Below are 13,100 nucleotides of genomic sequence, written 5' to 3'. Positions count from 1 at the left end.
CTCCCCAAGGGCATCTGCCAGACAAAAAACATGGTCTCCAGGGGAGGGACTTGCTCAAGGCTATCTGAGGGGAGAAGGACCAGGTTCCTAACACCTGCCAGATGACCCCAGGCCCCTAAAGGACCCCAGGAGCTGCTCTTCATGCCCACCCTCACCCTAGAGCCTCTCCACCCTGAGAAGAGCCTGGTAGCAATCACTGGTCCCATTTGCAGGAGCGCAGTCTGAGGCCTAGAGAGGCCTGAGCCTTGTCCAGGGTCTCACACTGGGGGGTGCTGAGCCAAGGCTGGCACTAAGGCCCCACAGCCCCTCAGCCACACCCTACCAGCTGAGCTCCGGCCCTGGGGCTGAGAGGACTGGGCGCCCCAGGAGGGAGGTGGTTACCTTGTTTCCTGAAAACCCTACGAACTCGAGCAGCCGCAGGATCCTGGTAGGAAGCATGGACAGCGTCTGAAGAGAGAGGCAGCAGACCCATGAGGGGCGGGGGCTGCCCCACCAACTGCAGACCTCCACAGTCCTGGGGGTGATCCCTGAGGTGCAGGCCCATCTCTGGAATGCCCATGAGGCCGCCCCCAGCTCCTCCTGACGGAGAGAAGCACTACAGCGTAACAATAAGGAACAGACTGCGTCTCGATCCTAGTCTCACCACTCCCAGCTCGGTCACCTCTCTCTGCCTCAGTTTCCTCATCTGTAAAATGGAAATAAAAATAGCCCCTACCGGACGGACCACATTAATACACATGAAGCACATACCAGAGGTTGCACCTAGCAGTTAGCTATTGTTATTACACTTAATCCCTGCTTTGTACCAGGATCTCTGTCATTGCATTGAATCTCAGAACAGTCTTGCAAAGAAGGGATTTACTGCTATGTTTGACAGAGGGAGAAACAGAGGCATAAGGTAAGTGACAGAATATGCCCAAGGCTCCACAGATCAGAAGTGGAGCCACTTCTTGGACCCAAGACAGTCCAGCTACAACCTGCTAAAGGATCTGATGCACTGTGCAGCTTGTATTTCTCAGCACTTGGACCAGGATCACTGCTCCCATCTTACAAATGAGGAATCTGAAACCCAGAGAGGGGCAGGGATCCCTATAGGGGAGGAGCCACCGCCCACCACACACACTCTGGGTTAAGTCCCTGGTCACCCAGGGCCAGGAGTCCGAATCATCTGAGAGCAGCTCCTCCTCCCAGGAGCAGGCACACCTCTTCTGAGCCTCCCTGACTCAGCTCATGCTGTTTCCTCTGCCTAGAATGCTCGTTCCGCCTGGAAAACTTCCCTTGCCTGTGGATCCTTCAAGATCCAGCTCAAATACTCTCCGCTCCCCGGAACCTTCCCCAGCTCCCCCAGAAGGAAGTCCTGGCTTTCTGTTCCCCATGGGTCACCAGTTATTTCCAGGTCTGTTTCCTTCCTGGCCACTGGTCAATGTTTAACTACCAGCTTTCTGGGGGAGGAAAAGGCCCTGATGTCTTGTGTTTGTCAATTTCTGGTGCTATAAATACTGTCGTCATAGTTGATTTCAAGCTTCAACTTGCCTTGGGAAGAAACGTACAGAAGGGACCGTGGAGCCACGGCCAGCCCCCACCCCTTCCCCAGCTGTGAGCTGCCCCTAGGCTGGCAGTGTGTCTGCTTCATCTCTGGGGCCTGGGACAGTAGCCCAGCAGAGACCCAGAGTAAGGCAGTCATGTGCAGGGGAGATTAATCTTGAACCCAGATGCTGGACAAGGGGAGGGCCTGCCCACTCACCAGGTTGAAGGCTCCCACGCCGAGCTTCACCCCTCCTTCAAAGTGCCTGTGGTTCTCCCCCTTGCAGTACTGTGAGGACTGCACCAGGCTGTCCAGCTCCCTGCAGAGGGAGGCAAAGCCTGTTTCAGCCACATCTGGAGGGCAGGGTCCCCTTCCAGCTGGGGCCAAGTGGCCCCCACTTCTTACTGTTCTCAGAACTCCCTGGTGGTGGATGTGTAACTGTCTGGCAATCCAGAGAGCTGATATTCGAGGACCCTCTAGCCCCATCTCCCACCATAATGACACACCCTTTGCTCTTGAATTTCAGTTCTGTCAGCTCTCGCACACCCCCCCTCGTCCGACCTCTAGGCATTGGCTTGTGCTCTGCATTCTAGCTAGAGCAGCTTCTCAACCTCGGTACTACTGATAGTTTAGGCTGGATAACTGGACAATTCTTTGTTCAGACTCAGGGGGAGGGAGGCTGTCTTGCACGTCCTAGGAAGTTTAGCAGCATTCCTGACCACTACTCACTAGCTGTCAGGAGCAGCCTCCCCTAGTATGACAAGCAAAATGTTTCTGGACATTGCCAAATGCCTTGTGGGGGTGGGGGGAAACTGGCCCCAGTTGAGAAACACTGGGCTAACTCCAACAGCACCTCCTTAAGGAAGTCTTCCTGGAATTTCTTGGTTGGAATCCAACCCTCTTACTTCTGGTCACCCATAGCTCTGAGCACATTATTTTGCCAGTCTGCCTGGGGCAGGACAGGGAAATTAAAGAGGTACCTGCCTCCTTCCCAGGCCATGAGCATCTTGAGAGCATTCACTCAGCAAACACCGACTGAGCTTCTCTGGACGGCAGGGCACAAAGCCGTCAAGCTGCTACCTTCACAACTCTCCCCTCTCAGGGACGGACCCCCATCGAGTCACTGAGAGGAAGGGAGGAACCCTGGAACCTGACCTCACTTGGGGCGCTGGGAAGGTTTCCTCAAGGGGCTGACATCTGAGCTGAAACCTGAGGAACAAGGAGCTGGCCTGCACAGAGTGTTCCTGGCAGAGAGAACAGCACGTCCAAAGGCCCTGAGGTAGGAATGAGCTGGCATGTTTGAAGAACCGAGGGAAGGCCCAAATGTCTGAGGCGGAGCGGGGCAGGAGGTGTGGTTACAAAACAAACAGAGCTCCCAGGAGTGACTCGGCAAAGACCTGGGCCTTTATTCTAAGAGCAAGAGGGGTCTTGGGAGTTGGCAGGGAGTGATCTGACAAGGTCTGTGCTTTGAAAACATCACTCTGGCAGCAGGTAGGGAGACTGGAAGGGCCAGAACACACGTTGGTTTCCTTGAGCAATTCCAGCAGAGACCACACAAAGGAGCATGGTATCCGTATACTGCATGGTGTGTTACACCCCAGTAATACCTTGAAATCAACCTCACAGTGTCTCCACAGGGAAACTGTCACATTAAGTGTGCAAAGTAATGACGACAGTCTCAAGTCAATTCAAGTCAATTTTTAATGGAAAAGGAGTTTCAACGCCAAACTGGGGGCAGGAGGGAGGGTTAATTACTTTCAGAGCTTTCCTGGTCTGGGAATTACAGACAAGGACTGCAGGACCATGTTGGGCAGAAGTGCTCTAGATTAAGTCTTCACTCTTTGCTCCATAAACACGGCCCTATGCGTGGCCCAGTGCTGAGCCAGCACGGAAATAACCTATCTGGCCCTTGAGGAGCTCCCAGTCTGGGGAGGGGGATGAATGTATATAAGCACCGTTTCTATGTATTGGAGGGTTCAAGGAAGGCTTCATGGGGAAAGTGGCATTTGGATGGGGCCTTAACGGATGTGTAGGAATTCTATTGCTGTTCTCAAAATGCTTGTTTCTGCATCTTTCTCCTACCCTAACCAGACAGAGCTGCTTGTATAGAATATGTCTTATTTTTCCCTAGTTCAGAGTTAGGCACAAAGATAGCACTTGGGGGGACCGAATGAACAGATATACCCAGAAAACCAGGGGAATAATATTCCAGAACACTGAGGTCCTGAGGTTGCAGAAATGTGAGGTCACACAGCCTTCTAGGTTTCCAGCCTCCAGCCAGTGCCCTCTGCCTCCCACAGCGCAGCCTGAGGGGCACAGGACAGTAGGTGCTGCGCTCTGCTGTGCCCCCCGACCCCCACGTCCACCCCACCCCCCCAGGCCAGTCCCACTCACTTGTAGGTCTGGTAGCTGTTTCGAACTTTGATGCCGCCCTTGATGAAGCTCACCATGTTCTCATCCTGCAGGAGGGAGACTTGCTGAGAGCCAGGCCTGGGTGGTTAGCCACAGGCTTGAGAGAATCATCAAGGCTCCAGATCCTTCCTGGCTCTCCCTGGGCCTCGCTTTATGAGGGGGCCTGCACGGGTAGGGGTCCGAGGTCAGCTAAACTAGACCTCCCCACTCTACCCTGGGGACTTAAGACGAGGGTCTTGCTTGCCAAACAAGCCTTTCAAAATGCCCAGGGCTGGACCACAACCCCCTTTACCAGGCTCACATGTACATGTTCTATGTGCTTGGAGAAAGGCCTGGAGGAGATGCTCCCACCAGTTAACTGTGTCTCCTCCAGGTAGAGGAACTGTGGGGAAGTAAGGGAGACTTTCGGTTTTGGATTGTGTTTTTTCACAAGCAGGTATTTATCACATTTGTAATTTAAAACACCAATACCTGGGGACTTTCCCGGCGGTCCAGCCCAGTGATTAAGACTCCACACTTTCACTGCAGGGGGCATGGGTTTGATCCCTGGCTGGGGAACTGAGATTCCACATGCCACACGATGCAGGAAAAAAAGAAAAAGAAGCACCAATGCCTACAGCCCACCTGGCAGTTCCGCTCCCAGGTATACACCCAACAAGAATGGATGTATTTCAAGAAGGCTCACAGCACCACTGTTCACAGTAGCCAAGAACCAAAACAACCCAGATGTCCTTTAGCCGGAGAATGGATAAACAAACCGGCATGTTCACAGCAGGGAGTATTAAACACAGCTTCGTGTGATTAAGTTAAAAAAAAAGCAAGTCCCACACAGTTTGAGGCCTTAAGAAACTCAAAGGCAACCAAAACATAGCAATTTGGTGTTCAGACATGAATAGGAAGCTGAGAAATCATTTTTTTCAAAAATAGGGTGGGGGAAAAAAAAAAAAAGAAAAGAAAAAATAGGGTGGGGATGATACATACAAAACTCCAGGTAGTGGTCTCCCCGGGGGAAAGGGTGGAAGGAGGCAAGGAGGCTGGCCAGCAGGGTTCTGTTCTCTGATGGGGTGGGGGTGGGGGGTGGTTCATGGGTATTTATTTATTATGTATAATAATAGAGTACACAAAGGAAATAAAAGCCCATTCATTGTGATCCTGATGAAGAACTAAGATTAATCCAATTCTAATCATGAGGTCCAAAAAGATAGAAATATCACTAACGAAAATAAAGAACACCCCAACAATAAAATGTATATGTGCCTCTCCCACCCCAATACACCTATTTATGTGATGATTGCCTGCAATGCAGGAGATGTGGGTTCGATCCCCAGGTGGGGAAGATGTCTTGAAAGAGGGCACGGCAATCCACTCCAGTGTTCTTGCCTGGAGAATCCCATGGACAGAGGAGTCTGGCAGGCTGCTGTCCTGGACTTGCAAAGAGCTGGACACAACTGAAGAGACTGAATACATACGCACATATATTTATAATTATACTCCAGGCTTTTTGGTAAAACCAAGGGGTCATGAGTCTCACAGTTTCCACTATGGTGAAGAGCACAGGCTCTGAGTCAGCCAGAAGGCATGCGCTCAGTCGTGTCCAACACTTTGTGACCCCGTGAACTTTAGCCCACCAGGCTCCTCTGTCCCTGGGATTCTCCAGGCAAGAATACTAGAGTGGCTGCCATTTCCTACTCTAGGCTGAGTCAGCCAGACCTGGTTTAAACCCCAACTCTGCCATGTGTTAGCCATATGACTCTGAGGAGGTGGGTCCTTCCCCCTAACTCTCCCCTTCACAGGCCTGAGGTGATGGTTAAATAAAATATGCAAATGTAGGTAGAAACAAATCTGCACTGTGTATAAGGTATGTAAAAACAACAACCCTGCAATGTATATACAAAGTATGGTGTGTTGCAGGTGCTACAAGTCAAGTTCTCGAATGAATCAAGTTTGATTCATTCCGACTTGTCTGTTGAATGAATCAAATGTGAAGCAGCCTTTGTGACAATGTTTGTCGCCCCCGTGACACAAAAACAGCAGGAAACAGCAGTCACGAGGTGGACGTGCACCCTGTCAGTGGGTGGGAACACGTGTGCCCCTTGTGGAGGGGGAAAGCCCGTCACCTCTGCCACCGAGCCTGCCCAGGGCCAGGAGTGCTGGGGCAACTGTGCCTTGGTCCTCGCATCAACCACAGGTCATGGCTTCTCTAGATCCTTCAGGCTAAGATGTGGTGCTCCACCCTCTGAAACCCCCAGGCTGCTTGTTCCTACCTGTAGGAAGGTCAGGGCCGCTCTCTGCAGCAGGCATTCTGCATAGCAGACCTCAGCGTGGATTTCCTCTGCGGGGAGAAAACCAAAGCCCCATGGCCTCCTGGGACTCTTGGCAGGAGACCTGGGTCAGCTCCTCATCCCATTTCCCAAAAGGCAAAGGCAGCACCTGCCCAGTGCCTCCTGAGTCCCATCACCAGGTTCCTTCACACACGGCACTCCACACTGTCCCCAGTTAGCTTACATTCCCCACACCCGCATCCCCCGAGAAGTCAGCGCAGGGCCCTGGGCCTTCTTCTCCTGCCCTCCAGGCATCACTGTAGGTGCGGTGCACCAACACTCCCAGGGCACTGGGATGACCGGATGAAACCAGGGAAGCCACGGGCTGTGGGAGCAAGGAAGGAGAACTGACGCAGCCGGAGGAGTCAGGAAAGACTTCCAGGAGAAGGATATCTGAGTTGAAAATGGGATGGAAGCATGAGGCAGGAAGAGCTTTCTTGCCAGAGGCCCAGGAAAGTCAAACAACTCAGATGCTTGGGGACAGCTGAGCCACAGAAGGTTGAAATGGGGTGAAGCGGGGAGAGACTGAGGGGACAAGGAAAATGAGGGACAGAAGTCGGGCTGAAAGGGCCTTACACACTGGTGGAGACTTACAGATTTGGTCCTGTGGGCAGCACGGAGCCATGGAAAGTTTGAAGGAGAGATACACCATCGAGGGCAATGTTTTGTGCTGGAAACGTCGAGGGCTCTCGAGGTGGGGATGGCCATTTGCCCCCTGCCCCCACTAAAGGGTCCCCAAGTGCTTATGGTTGGCTGCTGCTGCCTCTAGGACTGCCTCATGTGGTCATGGCACAAAGGTGCGATGTGGCTCTGCAGCCCAGACCTTCTCTGCTACTCCCCCGAGCTGTTTCATCACAGGGTGTCAGACTAAAACCACAGTCCCCTCTGGGACACCTGAGATCACTACGGTCTTTAAACCATTAAAACTAACTGCACACACAGCCCTAAGTCCATCCTAGCCTGAGGAGCAAAGTGATAGCTCCTTTGACAGCATTTTCTTTCCTCAATTTGCAGGCCTCAGCAGGTAATGCCGTAAGGTAACTGAGTCTTACCTGCTCCCCACCCACCCCCACACATGAGACCAGTCCTCAAAAGGCCCCAGGTCTGACCCATCAGTGTCTCAGTGCCTGGGCCAGGGCCTGGCCCCCTGGGTGAACACGAGGAGGATAACTGCCCCTTCCCGCCCCTTCCCGGGCCTAGAACCAGGCGGCCTGGCGTCAGCAGACTGAGAGGACGCCCTAGATGTCACACCTTCTGTGAACTGGTCCATAGTGGGACGGTGCACCAGGCTGCTGAAGGAATCTGTTACGGAGGACTTCTTCCGGTGCCTGCAGAGAAAAACAGGGCCTCATGTCATTCAGGGAAGTGAGCAGGGCGCCCAGGCACCTCCAACAGCATCCCCTGCCCCTCCCAGAGGACCCCACACACTTAGCTCCTGGCAACTCCCCCAAATCCAGGCTTTCTCATGCCCTTGCCCCTGCTGCTGCCTCTGCATGGAGCCCCCTCCCCTGCCTCCTCTAACCTGACCTGTTCCTGGTTACCCCACAGGACCCAGCTCTGATGTCACCTCCTCCAGGAAGCCTTTCCTGCTCCTCAGGCTGGACCCCCACGACCCCATGAGCTGCCCTGCATCATGCTGAGCTGTCACTGTGCCTGTGTCTCCCTGATCATGCCGTTTGGGCATCAGAGGGGCCAGGATCTGATGATTATCTGGGTGAACAGAGCCCAGCACAGGGACTGGCCTACGTCAGCCTGGAGTGTGTCCCAGGGAATGATGACTCTACCTGTGCACAAACACGGAGGGTCTGTTTGTTCACGCATTCAAGCAGTTAATGTGCACTGAACACCAACTGTGCAGTTCCCACAACAACTCTATCATCACACCCATTTTACAGATGAGGAAAGTTGAGTCCAGAGAGGGACTTGCCCAAGGTCAGAGAATTATTAGGTGACCAAAGCCAGGATTCATCTCCTCCCAATCCAGTCTGGCCCTGGAAGCCCTCAGTGACCGGCTTAGACAACGTGGCTCCTGAGGCAGTGCCAACAGGGACAACTTTGAGCACTTGGGGACACACTTTTGAGCCAAAAGGAACAGGAATAATAGTGGCATTTTAGGCACTGGGATAGGCCAAAGTGACAAAAGGATGATTCACAACCCCTCATCCCTGCCGGCCCCATGGACCTGACCTCTGACAGAGCGACTGCGCCTCCTTCATCATGTTGCCAGCAAGTAGGATGTCCTGGGGGTCAAAGGTCATCATAGCCTGCATCTCCAGGATGGTGGCATAAGTCAGTGAGTGGTACATGCTTTCCTTGGTTCTGCCAGAGAGAAGGGACATAAAAGCATCAACCCCTAGAACTTCAAGACAGCTGACCCCATGTCATCATTCACCATCCCGCCCCCATCGTGCATGGGGGGAACACAGGTCCAGAGAGCGGAATGGACTCGCCCAACAGCTGACCCTTCCACTGCTGCTCCGGCGGCCTTGGATCCCAGCTCCTCTTCTTCCTGCTGCATGGCCCTAAGTGACCCTCCAAATCTGAGCTTCAGTTTCTCATTCATTCTATACAGACGGCAGCAGCAGCATGCTGACCTGAGGCGGTACTTCCCTGCGCCAGGGCCGTCTCTTGCCTTCTCCCCTACCCACCACAGGCCAAGCCCAAGTCCTGTCTGCAGGGTCTCCTTTACCCTCAAACCCCACCCCAGGCTTACCCATCTTTGTGCCTGGACTGCCCTGGCCTCATTACCTCCTGCCTCTCCCCATCCCGTCACCTGATCACACTGCTCTCTGCTTGAGTCCACCCGGGGTTTCCACCTTCCATGAGATAACTCTGGGGGTTGAGGCCCTGCCCACCTCTCCAGCCCAGTTCTCCTAACACTTCTGCTCCTGCCTCAACATCTGCTCACATTCAAGTCTACCCACACTGAACCATACCATACACACTTACCTCAAGAAAATTCCATCTTTCCCTCCTGCAGGCCTTTGCCTTTGCTGTTATGAAGGGCAAAGCATGAAATGCCCGTTCCCTACCCCCGCGCCCCCTGATTCATCTGTAAAGGTGCTCAAATGCCTCAAGGGCCACTGGGGCTCCCATTCCAGGGAGCATGCATCTGTGCCTGAGGTACGGGCCATGCTGAGTTTACATCAGCAGACGCTCAGCTCTCTCCCAGACGGTGGGCACCTCTAGGACAGAGTTGTGTGGGTCTACCTCTGTCTGAGCACCAATCTGACAGTGCAAGCTGGGTTCAGGAAGCCTCCCTCTCCTCTCTTCCTGCTCCTCCATGGCCCTAGACCTCTCATCTAAAGGGTGTTGGAGGGAGAGGGATGGCATTTAGTCTAACACATGCAGAGAGCAACCGGCAAGGAAGGATGGGACCCAGTCCCTCCCTGTACCTGGGGAAGTCACAACACATCTGGGCCTTAATTTATGGTTCTGCAAAATGGGGACAATAATGCTGCTCCACCAGAGTCCCCACGGGACTGGCTAGGGATTACCCTAGCCTGGCACACAGTAGATGCTGCAACAGTCTCCACTCCCTTCCCTACACTTCCTTGTTAATTATTTTCCAAACTCCTCAGTGCCAGGCTTATGCTGAGAACTTCACAGGAGACAGAAATGACTAAGGTTTACAGGCTGTTTATAGACTGTTATAGATTATACGACTTCACACATTTTCCTGCCATTCTCATTCATAAAACACCTCTGTAAATTAAGTTGCTTTTCTACTTCTGGGTGATTCTCAGGTGATATCCCCAGAAGTCAAAGGTTTATGAGGAGAACCAGTCCTAGTAGCTGTCAGGACACCTCCCAGATCTTTCCTAGAACTGCTTGTTGGAAGGCAGTGGCTTGTGGAAAGGAAGTCACAGCCTGTTGTGGGGACAGAACTCAAGCTTCAGAATATCTCAGACACAGGCATTAGTTACCAGCTGTGTGATCCTGGTGAGTTCTGTAGGCATCTCTGAGCCTCAGGTTTCTCCTCTGTAAAATGGACACAATAATTCTCTCCCAGGACTTCTGGGTATCCAGGCTGGGGCCACAATGCTAATGCTCAATAAATATGAGCCTAAGTCCCTCTGTGTCCTGCCAGGGTCAAGGGTCATTGCCCTGCATAACAACTTTCTCCTTTAGGAAGGGTTTCCCTGGCAGCACAAAGACCCACATCCCAGATAACTCCCCTCCTCAGGCTTCTCTAACTCTCACTCTCCTTACCCTCAGGTAAGGAGACTTACTCAGACTTACTCAGGACTCAGCTCCACTTGCCCAGCCCAGTAGGAGGGACCCTGCCTGGGCAGTTGGCAGGCAAAGTGGAATTTCAAGTCTGTACTCTGGACTGGGATTCAGGGCACAGAGGTATAAGACAGCCCCCCAAGACCTCAGGCACCCCAAGTTTAGTTTGCATTCCACAAAGTTCTTATCCGTGCCTATGGTGACTGGACTGCTGGAAGCAATGATCCCCTTCCCTGTGAGCTAGACCCAGCTCTAGGACACAATGCCCACGGGGTCTCTGCCAGGCCTAGACCAGCTGTTGAGAGAAGGAGAGCATTGAAGAGCCGTACGTTGGGATCGGGGACTCCTCGGCCACCTGGAGGTCCACTAAGCCCAGTGGCCTCCAGCCCTTCCCTCCTCCTGCCAGTAGCCATGACTCGGGCCCTTGTCAGCTACTTGTCAGCCATCTTTGTCCTCACCAACAGGCTGACTCTGATCCCACCCCCACTGCTCTTTCTGGGGACCCCCCTGCAGTCCCAGTCTAAACCCTGACTTCCAGAGGACCTCTCTGGGTGAGGCTGCTCTAGGCTGGAAGGCAGACAGACCCCCACCCCTGCCTCCAAGCCACTTTCCTTCGTCTTCACGAAAGCCCCCCAGCGCCTCTCAGCCCCACCGTGCTGCCCTCCTCTCCGGCCCGCTCACCTCCAGGGGCAGCTGTACCCCCAGTCCACCTTCCATTACTCTGCCCTCACGCTTCTGGGACCTACTCCAGCTCTCCCCACCCCTGCCAGGCTGAGTGTCTCTGTTCTTCAAATACACTAGGCCCTCGTTCTCTGCCTGGCTTTTGCACAGGCTGTTTCTCTGCCTGGAAATGCCCTCTCCATCTGGCTGACTCCTTCTCATCCAGCCTATCTCGCTTAAATGTCACTTCCTCCGGGAAGACTTCCAGGGCTGGCTTCACAGGTGTGCCATCTGTGCAGCCACACAGGGGTCCACGCTTGGTTTAATGCTCTGCTGTCATCGTTTTGAAATCCTTAATAATTTTTGAACAAAGGATTCTACATTTTCATGTTGCAATGTACCGTGGAAGTTATGGGGCTGGACCTAAAGCCTTCCTGACTAGCCCCTTCCCACACAAGTTGGGGTCCTCATACAACTCTCAGCACCACCCTTTACTGTTTTTCACTGGTTCCCTGAGGAGCTCTGAGAACAGCCCATACCTTGTTCAGCACCCCACACGTTGCCATGCACATGAGGTTACTCATGAGGTGCTGCCAAGTTAAAATGGTCATGGGTGCCCAACTGCCACATCCCAAGGGTGATACCCTGACCTCATCGTCAAGCCACAGAACAGCTCTGCTTCTGGAGTCCTGCATGATACACCCACCTTCCCAACCACAAACTCCCCACCTCTGCACTCTCTCTCATCACTCCCACTGCCCGATCCTCCAGCCTGACCCCTCAAGCTTCCTCACTTCACCCACTCTCTTGTCAAAACCCTCACTGCTGAGCCTTCTAGCCCTCTACAGCACTGGTTAGGAGCCCAGGCCCAGAAAACAAGAAACTGCCTACTCTCTCCACAATGCTGCCACTGAGCAATAAGGGAGGAAGCCGCCACCACACGGACAGGCACATCCTGAGCTGGATCACCAACCTCAGCCCATCACAGTGCTCATCAACTTTTCCTCAATCCCTGTCAGCCCCTACACCCCACCACCAGTCTGGGCCCTTACTCTCAGCAGGGGACTTGGCTTCCCCTCTCAAATGAATCCTAGGGGACTCCCCTGGTGGTCCAGGAGTTAGGTATCTGCCTTGCAATGCAGGGGACGTGGGTTCAATCCCTGGTCGGCGACCACAATACCCTGGAGCAACTAAGCCTCGGCACTGCAACTGCTGAAGCTCCTGCACCACGACTAGAGAGTTCTCAAGCTGCCACAAGAGATCCCACGTGCCGCAACTAAGATCAGATGTAAACATTCAAGAAAAGGAATCCCAGGACAGGGCACACCACCCTCTCCCCGACAGGCACACCCCTATTCTACCTCCTTCCTTCCCACCTGGAAGAGGAGGCAGGCATGAGGCCTCTGTGCCAGATAAACTCCTCCACCTGCTTGAGATCCAAATGGCCCAGGAGGCAGAGTGTGGCTTGTGGAGCTGAGGGGGACTAGATTTCAATTGTGGTTCTGCTAGTTATCAGCCATGACCAATTTTTTCATCAAATGAGTGGAGTAGTGACCATGTCCCAGAGACAGTGCTCAGAGGCAGACATGGAGTGAAGTAAAATAAACTAGAAGCTACTCAAAAACGTGACAAAGGGAAAGCAAAAACTGGGGGGTAGGGGTTGGAGTGGGAAGCCTGGTGAGCCCAGTTACTCCCCGAGGGCAAAGTACGGATAACAGTAAATGAGACACTGTGTGTGCAATAGGAACAGGGAATGAAACGGACCCCCAACATCTTTCACAGCTTCAGTGGCTACGACTGGGCAGGGCAGGTCATATTTTAGCAAGAATTATTTTCTAGACCCATGGTTCTTAATAGTGATAGAGAAAGATATTTATTATACCTCCCCACACCTCCCTTCTGGAAACATTATTTAGGAGTCACAAGAAGGGGTGGGGTGTATGCTAATGACG

The 13,100-nt window shown here is 53.1% G+C and overlaps 1 protein-coding gene across 3 annotated transcripts in view; it reads right to left on the bottom strand.

Annotated features, from left to right (window-relative positions):
- TTC39A (tetratricopeptide repeat domain 39A) overlaps positions 1 to 13,100 on the bottom strand; it is a 49,863-nt gene that overhangs the window by 15,837 nt on the left and 20,926 nt on the right. For all 3 annotated transcript variants that reach the window (XM_043461363.1, XM_043461362.1, XM_043461361.1), the window contains exons 3-8: positions 8,446 to 8,577; positions 7,510 to 7,586; positions 6,202 to 6,269; positions 3,920 to 3,984; positions 1,745 to 1,844; positions 382 to 447 (exon numbers count right to left, since the gene is read on the bottom strand). In XM_043461363.1, the coding sequence (XP_043317298.1) occupies positions 382 to 447; positions 1,745 to 1,844; positions 3,920 to 3,984; positions 6,202 to 6,269; positions 7,510 to 7,586; positions 8,446 to 8,577 (508 nt within the window). The remainder of the gene's footprint in view (positions 1 to 381; positions 448 to 1,744; positions 1,845 to 3,919; positions 3,985 to 6,201; positions 6,270 to 7,509; positions 7,587 to 8,445; positions 8,578 to 13,100) is intronic.

Source organism: Cervus canadensis, chromosome 2, assembly GCF_019320065.1.
Source record: "Cervus canadensis isolate Bull #8, Minnesota chromosome 2, ASM1932006v1, whole genome shotgun sequence".
NCBI classification, from domain to species: Eukaryota; Metazoa; Chordata; class Mammalia; order Artiodactyla; family Cervidae; genus Cervus; species Cervus canadensis.
Note: the sequence above shows the minus strand (reverse complement) of the source record. Positions and strands in the feature narration are given on the sequence as shown.